At 37.6% G+C, this 11,856-nt stretch overlaps 1 protein-coding gene across 1 annotated transcript; it reads right to left on the bottom strand.

Annotated features, from left to right (window-relative positions):
- Nucleotides 1-4,727: 4,727 nt before the first annotated feature.
- Nucleotides 4,728-6,758, bottom strand: LOC141588054 (uncharacterized). Its single transcript, XM_074409511.1, has one exon. It carries the CDS (start codon nucleotides 6,756-6,758, stop codon nucleotides 4,728-4,730), a length of 2,031 nt encoding a protein of 676 aa, XP_074265612.1.
- Between the last annotated feature and the right edge of the window lie 5,098 nt (nucleotides 6,759-11,856).

Here is an 11,856-nt window from a genome sequence, read left to right as displayed (position 1 = left end):
CATTGTGACTCGTTGTGTGAAGCATTTGTCCATGTTTATTAGTCATTGTGACTCGTTGTGTGAAGCATTTGTCCATGTATCCTTGTCATTGTGAGTCCTTGTGTCGAACAATTGTCCTTATTCATTAGTCATTGTGACTCGTTGTGTGAACCATTTGTCCTTGTTTATTAGTCATTGTTACTCGTTTTGTGAACCAATTGTCCTTGTTCATTAGTCATTGTGACTTGTTGTGAGAAGCATTTGTCCATGTTTATTAGTCATTGTAACTCGTTGTGTAAATAATATATCCTTGTCATTGTGATTCGTTGTGTGAAGCATTTGTCCATGTTTATTAGTCATTGTGACTCGTTGTGTGAAGCATTTGTCCATGCTTATTAGTCATTGTAACTCGTTGTGTAAATAATATATCCTTGTCATTGTGATTCGTTGTGTGAAGCATTTGTCCATGTTTATTAGTCATTGTGACTCGTTGTGTGAAGCATTTGTCCATGTATATTAGTCATTGTGACTCCTTGTGTGAATAATTTATCCTTGTCATTGTGACTCGTTGTGTCAACCAATTGTCCTTGCTCATTAGTCATTGTGACTCGTTGTGTGAACAATTTGCCCTTGTTTATTAGTCATTGTGTGAACCAATTGCCCTTGTTTATTAGTCATTGTGGCTTGTTGTGTGAAGCATTCGTCCATGTTTCATTGTGACTCGTTGTGTGAATAATTTATCCTTGTCATTGTGACTCGTTGTGTGAACCATTTGTCCTTATTTATTAGTCGATTAGCAGTGACTCGTTGTGTGAAGTATTTGTCCATGTTTATTAGTCATTGTGACTTGTTGTGTGAATAATTTATCCTTGTCATTCTGACTCGTTGTGTGAACCATTTGCCCTAGTTTATTAGTCATTGTGACTCGTTGTGTGAAGCATTTTTCCATGTTTATTAGTCATTGTGACTCGTTCTATGAACCTTTTGTCCTTGTCATTGTGACTCATTGTGTGAACTAATTTTCCTTGTTCATTAGTCATTGTGACTCGTTGTGTGAAATATTTGTCCATGTTTATTAGTCATTGTGACTCCTTGTGTGAACCATTTGTCCTTGTTTATTAGTCATTGTTACTCGTTGTGTGAAGCATTTGTCCATGTTTATTAGTCATTGTGACTCGTTGTGTGAAGCATTTGTCCATGTTTATTATTCATTGTGACTCGTTGTGTGAATAATTTATCCTTGTCATTGTTACTCGTTGTGTGAACCATTTGTCCCTGTTTATTAGTCATTGTGACTAGTTGTGTGAAGCATTTGTCCATGTTTATTAGTCATTGTGACTTGTTGTGTGAATAATTTATCCTTGTCATTCTGACTCGTTGTGTGAACCATTTGTCCATGTTTATTAGTCATTGTAACTCGTTGTGTAAATAATATATCCTTGTCATTGTGATTCGTTGTGTGAAGCATTTGTCCATGTTTATTAGTCATTGTGACTCGTTGTGTGAAGCATTTGTCCATGTATATTAGTCATTGTGACTCCTTGTGTGAATAATTTATCCTTGTCATTGTGACTCGTTGTGTCAACCAATTGTCCTTGCTCATTAGTCATTGTGACTCGTTGTGTGAACAATTTGCCCTTGTTTATTAGTCATTGTGTGAACCAATTGCCCTTGTTTATTAGTCATTGTGGCTTGTTGTGTGAAGCATTCGTCCATGTTTCATTGTGACTCGTTGTGTGAAGAATTTATCCTTGTCATTGTGACTCGTTGTGATGTAAAATCTAGTCGATTTTATGGATTTAAACAGTACGTTGGACTGTTCGATTTTGTTGTAAAACACGCAGCGGAATATTAGACTTTTTATTTGATTTTTATATGTTTTTGAACGAAAATTAAGAGGATATGACGTGAATAAACTCTCCTCCCTCGCAAGGAACTCGAACTCACACACGACTGGGGTTTTTGTGACTCTCACCTCGCAAGGATCAACCACACTCTAATCTCTCCCTCGCAAGAAAGAAATAAGACTCTCAAAGCTCGCAAGCAATAAGCAACAAGAAAACTTGTATTAATCTCTAAACTTGAATGAATAAAACTGAATACAAAAGTCCCTATTTATACTATAAGGAAACCGACCTCCCTTCCCTAAACTTCCTTAACTTGTCCTAAACTGATTAGGAAATCCGACCCATATTATGGCAAATTGCCTTATTACAATCTTGCTAAGATTAGGAAAGAAACTATAAGGAAATAACAACACTACCTTAAATTTATTGACTAGAATTAGGAAAGCAAAAATAAAGAAACTAATAATCTTAAACACCTCCATCAGCACCGACCTTGACCCTCCTTGGTTGGCGTGTTGACTTAGACGGACTCCAACCCGTCACCTTGACTTCTCCATGCTATCATATTCACGATACTTGAGCCCATTTTGAAACCTTCAGAAATGTGAGTTACATTTCGACTAATTAAGACTTCATTTTCATTTTCTTTGAGTGCTCCTGCATCATTCTCCCCTTCTTTTTGAGAATTTGACCTCAAATTTTCGTCATCTAAGTATGGTGACAAATCTCCAACATTGAATGTCGCACTTACACCTCCATACTCACTTGGCAATTCTAACTTGTAGGCATTAGTCCCATAGCTTTCAAGTATCTTGAATGGTCCATCGGCTCTTGGCATCAACTTATTCTTCCTCTTGGATGGAAAACGTTCCTTCCTTAAGTGTAACCATACTAAATCCCCAACTTTGAAAACAGGTTGCCTTCGATGTTTATTTGCTTTCTCCTTGTATCTAGCATTGGCTTTCTCGATTTGTGCTTTAACTTGCTCACAAACTCGAAAAAATGCAGCTTGTCTTTCCTTTGCTTCGAAACTCAACACATCTTTCTTTGGTATAGGAACCAAATCAATAGGAAGATACGGATTCACCCCATAAACAATCTCGAATGGTGATCTTCCCGTAGTCATTGACGGCGTTCGGTTATATGCAAACTCAGCATGAGCTAACTTAACATCCCAATCTTTCGTACTCTTGCTAACCAAACCTCGTAACAAGCTTCCCAAAGTTCTATTAGTCACCTCGGTTTGTCCATCTGTTTGTGGATGATGAGAAGTACTAAATAACAACTTCGTTCCAACCAATCTCCATAATGTCTTCCAAAAGTAGCTTAAGAACTTAACATCTCGATCCGACACAATAGTAAGCGGAATACCATGTAATCGAACAATCTCTTTGTAATAAAGTTCAGCAATATTAGTAGCGTCATCGGTTTTATGACATGGGATGAAATGCGCCATCTTTGAAAATCGATCCACAACAACCATAATTGAATCCTTTCCTCTTTGAGTTCTAGGTAAACCAAGTATAAAGTCCATACTTACCTCATTCCACGGTTGTGTAGGTACGGGAAGGGGCGTATAAAGTCCCTTATTGAACGTACTCTTTGCCTTTTGACACACCACACACTTAGCCACGATCTCTTGCACATCTTTGCTCATCTTTGGCCAATAAAAATGCTCACTCAAAACATCATTAGTCTTGTTTACTCCAAAGTGTCCAGCTATTGCACCACCATGAGCTTCACGAATCAAAAGCTCTCGAATTGAACCGTTGGGAATACATAATCGATTGCCTTTGAACAGATAACCGTCTTGAACAGTATATAACCCCGTTGGCTCAATAATCTCCTTAGCAAAATCTGGATCAGTGTTGTACAGCTCTTTGATATGTTCAAACCCAAGCATTCTCGCATCTAACTCGATCAATAAAGTATGTCTTCGAGACAATGCATCAGCAACAACATTAGAAGCTCCCGTCTTATACTTTGATGAGAAAGTAAAAGATTGTAGAAACTCAACCCACTTGGCATGTCTTTGATTTAACTTCTGTTGTCCATGAATATGCTTCAATGCTTCATGATCCGAATGTAACACAAATGGTTTAGGTCGCAAATAATGACCCCAATGATCCAATGCTCTCACAATTGCATAGAACTCCTTATCATAAGTCGAGTAATTCAATCGCGCACCACCCAACTTCTCACTAAAGTAAGCTACTGGTCGTTTATCTTGCACCAAAACAGCCCCAATCCCAACTCCACTCGCATCACACTCAACTTCGAACAATTTGTCAAAATTAGGAAGTGTTAAAACAGGTGCGGAGCTTAGTTTAGATTTTACCTCTTCGAATGCCTTCTCTGCACTAGGAGTCCATACAAACTCACCCTTCTTCGTCAACTCGGTTATAGGCGCCATGATTGTACTGAAATTTTGAATAAATCTTCGATAAAACGAAGCCAAACCATGGAAACTACGAACCTCAGTTGTTGATTTAGGAACCGGCCATGCCTTGATTGCCTCCACTTTGGACGGATCCATGCTTACACCACTCTCACCAACAATATACCCTAGGAACACCACGCTTGGCATCATGAATGTACACTTCTCCATTTTGCCATATAGTTTCTGTTTTCGTAGCATTTTAAACACTTCACGGAGATGTTCAATATGTTCCTCTTTGCTCTTGCTATAAATAAGAATGTCATCGAGATACACCACAACAAACTTGTTTAAGAACGGCCTCAATACTTCATTCATCAACCTCATAAACGAACTAGGAGCATTGCAAAGACCAAATGGCATAACGAGCCACTCATACAACCCTTGCTTAGTCTTGAACGCTGTCTTCCATTCGTCACCTTCACGAATTCTCATTTGATGATAGCCACTTCAGAAATCAAGCTTCAAAATACTCGTGACCCACTCAACTCGTCTAACATATCATCCAACCTCGGCATAGGAAATCGATATTTTATTGTGATATTGTTAACGGCCCTACTATCAATACACATCCTCCAAGTCCCATCTTTCTTTGGAACCAATAGAGCTGGTACGGCACAAGGACTCAAACTTTCTTGAACATAACCCCTATCAATTAACTCTTGCACTTGCCTTTGTAATTCTTTCGCTTCTTCGGGATTACAACGATAGGCTGGTTTATTTGGCAATTGAGCTCCTGGAATTAAGTCAATTTGATGTTCAATACCTCTTAAAGGAGGTAATCCAACCGGTAATTCTTCGGGAAATACATCGCAAAACTCTTTTAATAGCCCTTGAACTTCACGGCTGCTTCCTTCACCATTGGCTTCTAATTCACGAACCATAAGAACATAGGCTGGTTCTCCACGAGCTAGAACCTCTTCAACCTCACGAGCTTCCATAAATAAGCTCCCCTTCTTTGATTTCAGCCCCTTGATTTTACTAGGTGATAAAGGCTTCAAATTGAATGTAGTTCTGCCCTTGGTCACGCTATATATGTTAGTTCTTCCATCATGTTCAACCTTTCGATCAAACTGCCATGGTCGTCCCAATAGAATATGGCACGCACTCATAGGAATCACGTCGCACCAAATATCATCATTATAAGGTCCCAAACTCAAAGAAACTAATGCTTGCTTCCTTACTTGAATTCCATTATCCCCATTCAACCAATGCAATTTATATGGCTTATTATGATTCTTGGTTTGTAATTTCAGCTCATCAACTAACTCCTTTGACACAACATTGGTACATGATCCACTATCAATGATTAGATTGCAAATTTTAGAATGTACCTTGCAACGAGTGTGAAATATTTGCTCCCTTTGTTCCGCTTCATCCGGAGTTGTTTCTACATGAAGATTACGAATTACCAAACACTCTTCTTCACTCAACGGATCAACATCATAGGCGACACCTTCTTCTTCGTCCTCCTCAATATCAGACAGTTCTGTGGACTGTTCAGTTTGAACGAATGCTGGAACTATGTTGCGCAATTCTTGAGCGGTGAGTGCTCTCTTTTGTGGACATTCATTAGCTATGTGACCATAGCCTTGGCATTTAAAACAGCGTCTTAATGAGTTACCCTTAGGTTCCACGACACCCTTACCCTTGTCCTTTACTTCTTCTGTCACAACTTCCTTTTGCTTGCTCGTTGTTGGTTTAGAATAAGAACTCGAGCCAGAACTTGCTCCTCTCGAATAGGTATAGGACTTCTTTGTTTTGTCTTGCTTTTCGAATTTTAGAGCCAAGCGACACACATCGTCAAATCCATTGTAAATCTGAACTTCAACTTTGGACGCAAGTGATGGTATTAGACCCTTGATGAATCTTGCAACTCTAAGCTCTTCCTTTTCTTCAAGATCACAAACAATCATCATCCTTTCGAATTCTTTAATGTACTCGGCCACGGACAGATTTTCTTGTGATAAAGATTGCAATTTTAGGTAATTTTCTTGCTCATAATCTCTTGGTAAGAATCTCCTCATAAGGTGCTTCTTAAGTTTCTCCCAAGTATCAATCTTGCTCTTCTTATCACGCTTTCTCTGTTTTTTCAAGTTTTCATACCACAACGATGCATATTTAGTAAGTTTTAGAATAGCTACCTTGAATTGCTTATGCTCATCGTATTCCTTGTATTCGAAAACTCGTTCTGTTTGCCTAATCCAATCCAAAAACTTTTCGGGATCTAAATCTCCATTAAAATCAGGTATGTCAAGTTTTAGACCTCGATCATCATCGTTCTTGTTCTCCTTTTTGGACTTGGAATCCGCATCATCAGAATATGATCCACGAGACCTACTACGACTTGGACTTCGTTCTCTACCTCGTCCAATTGGAAGGTTCTTCATCATATACTTTAGCTCGGCCATAGCTTGTTTCATCTCATCTAGTTGTTCTTGAATCGTGCCTGAACCGTCACCGGTGCCCTTGCTGGAATCGGCTTCTCCCGGCATCTTTACTTCCCAAGATTAACTTGTTAGGGAACAAATTAATAACCTTGCTCTGGTAACCAAATTGATGTAAAATCTAGTCGATTTTATGGATTTAAACAGTACGTTGGACTGTTCGATTTTGTTGTAAAACACGCAGCGGAATATTAGACTTTTTATTTGATTTTTATATGTTTTTGAACGAAAATTAAGAGGATATGACGTGAATAAACTCTCCTCCCTCGCAAGGAACTCGAACTCACACACGACTGGGGTTTTTGTGACTCTCACCTCGCAAGGATCAACCACACTCTAATCTCTCCCTCGCAAGAAAGAAATAAGACTCTCAAAGCTCGCAAGCAATAAGCAACAAGAAAACTTGTATTAATCTCTAAACTTGAATGAATAAAACTGAATACAAAAGTCCCTATTTATACTATAAGGAAACCGACCTCCCTTCCCTAAACTTCCTTAACTTGTCCTAAACTGATTAGGAAATCCGACCCATATTATGGCAAATTGCCTTATTACAATCTTGCTAAGATTAGGAAAGAAACTATAAGGAAATAACAACACTACCTTAAATTTATTGACTAGAATTAGGAAAGCAAAGATAAAGAAACTAATAATCTTAAACACCTCCATCAGCACCGACCTTGACCCTCCTTGGTTGGCGTGTTGACTTAGACGGACTCCAACCCGTCACCTTGACTTCTCCATGCTATCATATTCACGATACTTGAGCCCATTTTGAAACCTTCAGAAATGTGAGTTACATTTCGACTAATTAAGACTTCATTTTCATTTTCTTTGAGTGCTCCTGCATCACGTTGTGTGAACCATTTGTCCTTATTTATTAGTCAGTGTGACTCGTTGTGTGAAGTATTTGTCCATGTTTATTAGTCATTGTGACTTGTTGTGTGAATAATTTATCCTTGTCATTCTGACTCGTTGTGTGAACCATTTGCCCTAGTTTATTAGTCATTGTGACTCGTTGTGTGAAGCATTTTTCCATGTTTATTAGTCATTGTGACTCGTTCTATGAACCTTTTGTCCTTGTCATTGTGACTCATTGTGTAAACTAATTTTCCTTGTTCATTAGTTATTGTGACTCGTTGGGTGAAACATTTGTCCATGTTTATTAGTCATTGTGACTCGTAGTGTGAGCCAATTGTCCTTGTTCATTTGTCATTGTGACTCGTTGTGTGAAGCATTTGTCCATGTTTATTAGTCATTGTGACTCGTTGTGTGAAGCATTTGTCCATGTATCCTTGTCATTGTGAGTCCTTGTGTCGAACAATTGTCCTTGTTCATTAGTCATTGTGACTCGTTGTGTGAACCATTTGTCCTTGTTTATTAGTCATTGTTACTCGTTTTGTGAACCAATTGTCCTTGTTCATTAGTCATTGTGACTTGTTGTGAGAAGCATTTGTCCATGTTTATTAGTCATTGTAACTCGTTGTGTAAATAATATATCCTTGTCATTGTGATTCGTTGTGTGAAGCATTTGTCCATGTTTATTAGTCATTGTGACTCGTTGTGTGAAGCATTTGTCCATGTATATTAGTCATTGTGACTCCTTGTGTGAATAATTTATCCTTGTCATTGTGACTCGTTGTGTCAACCAATTGTCCTTGTTCATTATTCATTGTGACTCGTTGTGTGAACCATTTGCCCTTGTTTATTAGTCATTGTGTGAACCAATTGCCCTTGTTTATTAGTCATTGTGGCTTGTTGTGTGAAGCATTTGTCCATGTTTCATTGTGACTCGTTGTGTGAATAATTTATCCTTGTCATTGTGACTCGTTGTGTGAACCATTTGTCCTTATTTATTAGTCATTGTGACTCGTTGTGTGAAGTATTTGTCCATGTTTATTAGTCATTGTGACTTGTTGTGTGAATAATTTATCCTTGTCATTCTGACTCGTTGTGTGAACCATTTGTCCTTGTTTATTAGTCATTGTGACTCGTTGTGTGAAGCATTTTTCCATGTTCATTAGTCATTGTGACTCGTTGTATGAAACTTTTGTCCTTGTCATTGTGACTCATTGTGTGAACTAATTTTCCTTGTTCATTAGTCATTGTGACTCGTTGTGTGAAATATTTGTCCATGTTTATTAGTCATTGTTACTCGTTTTGTGAACCAAATGTCCTTGTTCATTAGTCATTGTGACTTGTTGTGTGAAGCATTTGTCCATGTTTATTAGTCATTGTAACTCGTTGTGTAAATAATATATCCTTGTCATTGTGATTCGTTGTGTGAAGCATTTGTCTTTGTTTATTAGTCATTGTGACTCGTTGTGTGAAGCATTTGTCCATGTATATTACTCATTATGACTCCTTGTGTGAATAATTTATCCTTGTCATTGTTACTCGTTGTGTGAACCATTTGTCCTTGTTTATTAGTCATTGTGACTAGTTGTGTGAAGCATTTGTCCATGTTTATTAGTCATTGTGACTCGTTCTATGAACCTTTTGTCCTTGTCATTGTGACTCATTGTGTAAACTAATTTTCCTTGTTCATTAGTTATTGTGACTCGTTGGGTGAAACATTTGTCCGTGTTTATTAGTCATTGTGACTCGTAGTGTGAGCCAATTGTCCTTGTTCATTTGTCATTGTGACTCGTTGTGTGAAGCATTTGTCCATGTTTATTAGTCATTGTGACTCGTTGTGTGAAGCATTTGTCCATGTATCCTTGTCATTGTGAGTCCTTGTGTCGAACAATTGTCCTTATTCATTAATCATTGTGACTCGTTGTGTGAACCATTTGTCCTTGTTTATTAGTCATTGTTACTCGTTTTGTGAACCAATTGTCCTTGTTCATTAGTCATTGTGACTTGTTGTGAGAAGCATTTGTCCATGTTTATTAGTCATTGTAACTCGTTGTGTAAATAATATATCCTTGTCATTGTGATTCGTTGTGTGAAGCATTTGTCCATGTTTATTAGTCATTGTGACTCGTTGTGTGAAGCATTTGTCCATGTATATTAGTCATTGTGACTCCTTGTGTGAATAATTTATCCTTGTCATTGTGACTCGTTGTGTCAACCAATTGTCCTTGTTCATTAGTCATTGTGACTCGTTGTGTGAACCATTTGCCCTTGTTTATTAGTCATTGTGTGAACCAATTGCCCTTGTTTATTAGTCATTGTGGCTTGTTGTGTGAAGCATTTGTCCATGTTTCATTGTGACTCGTTGTGTGAATAATTTATCCTTGTCATTGTGACTCGTTGTGTGAACCATTTGTCCTTATTTATTAGTCATTGTGACTCGTTGTGTGAAGTATTTGTCCATGTTTATTAGTCATTGTGACTTGTTGTGCGAATAATTTATCCTTGTCATTCTGACTCGTTGTGTGAACCATTTGTCCTTGTTTATTAGTCATTGTGACTCGTTGTGTGAAGCATTTTTCCATGTTTATTAGTCATTGTGACTCGTTGTATGAAACTTTTGTCCTTGTCATTGTGACTCATTGTGTGAACTAATTTTCCTTGTTCATTAGTCATTGTGACTCGTTGTGTGAAATATTTGTCCATGTTTATTAGTCATTGTGACTCCTTGTGTGAACCATTTGTCCTTGTTTATTAGTCATTGTTACTCGTTGTGTGAAGCATTTGTCCATGTTTATTAGTCATTGTGACTCGTTGTGTGAAGCATTTGTCCATGTTTATTATTCATTGTGACTCGTTGTGTGAATAATTTATCCTTGTCATTGTTACTCGTTGTGTGAACCATTTGTCCTTGTTTATTAGTCATTGTGACTAGTTGTGTGAAGCATTTGTCCATGTTTATTAGTCATTGTGACTCGTTCTATGAACCTTTTGTCCTTGTCATTGTGACTCATTGTGTAAACTAATTTTCCTTGTTCATTAGTTATTGTGACTCGTTGGGTGAAACATTTGTCCATGTTTATTAGTCATTGTGACTCGTAGTGTGAGCCAATTGTCCTTATTCATTTGTCATCGTGACTCGTTGTGTGAAGCATTTGTCCATGTTTATTAGTCATTGTGACTCGTTGTGTGAAGCATTTGTCCATGTATCCTTGTCATTGTGAGTCCTTATGTCGAACAATTGTCCTTATTCATTAGTCATTGTGACTCGTTGTGTGAACCATTTGTCCTTGTTTATTAGTCATTGTTACTCGTTTTGTGAACCAATTGTCCTTGTTCATTAGTCATTGTGACTTGTTGTGTAAAGCATTTGTCCATGTTTATTAGTCATTGTAACTCGTTGTGTAAATAATATATCCTTGTCATTGTGATTCGTTGTGTGAAGCATTTGTCCATGTTTATTAGTCATTGTGACTCGTTGTGTGAAGCATTTGTCCATGTATATTAGTCATTGTGACTCCTTGTGTGAATAATTTATCCTTGTCATTGTGACTCGTTGTGTCAACCAATTGTCCTTGTTCATTAGTCATTGTGACTCGTTGTGTGAACCATTTGCCCTTGTTTATTAGTCATTGTGTGAACCAATTGCCCTTGTTTATTAGTCATTGTGGCTTGTTGTGTGAAGCATTTGTCCATGTTTCATTGTGACTCGTTGTGTGAATAATTTATCCTTGTCATTGTGACTCGTTGTGTGAACCATTTGTCCTTATATATTAGTCAGTGTGACTCGTTGTGTGAAGTATTTGTCCATGTTTATTAGTCATTGTGACTTGTTGTGTGAATAATTTATCCTTGTCATTCTGACTCGTTGTGTGAACCATTTGTCCTTGTTTATTAGTCATTGTGACTCGTTGTGTGAAGCATTTTTCCATGTTTATTAGTCATTGTGACTCGTTGTATGAAACTTTTGTCCTTGTCATTGTGACTCATTGTGTGAACTAATTTTCCTTGTTCATTAGTCATTGTGACTCGTTGTGTGAAATATTTGTCCATGTTTATTAGTCATTGTTACTCGTTTTGTGAACCAAATGTCCTTGTTCATTAGTCATTGTGACTTGTTGTGTAAAGCATTTGTCCATGTTTATTAGTCATTGTAACTCGTTGTGTAAATAATATATCCTTGTCATTGTGATTCGTTGTGTGAAGCATTTGTCTTTGTTTATTAGTCATTGTGACTCGTTGTGTGAAGCATTTGTCCATGTATATTACTCATTATGACTCCTTGTGTGAA

Source organism: Silene latifolia, chromosome 6 (assembly GCF_048544455.1).
Source record: "Silene latifolia isolate original U9 population chromosome 6, ASM4854445v1, whole genome shotgun sequence".
Taxonomy (NCBI): Eukaryota; Viridiplantae; Streptophyta; class Magnoliopsida; order Caryophyllales; family Caryophyllaceae; genus Silene; species Silene latifolia.
Note: the sequence above shows the minus strand (reverse complement) of the source record. Positions and strands in the feature narration are given on the sequence as shown.

Bases quoted from the DNA above. Each gene is read 5' to 3' on its own strand.
- LOC141588054 (XM_074409511.1), bottom strand. From the start codon at position 6,758: ATGCCGGGAGAAGCCGATTCCAGCAAGGGCACCGGTGACGGTTCAGGC.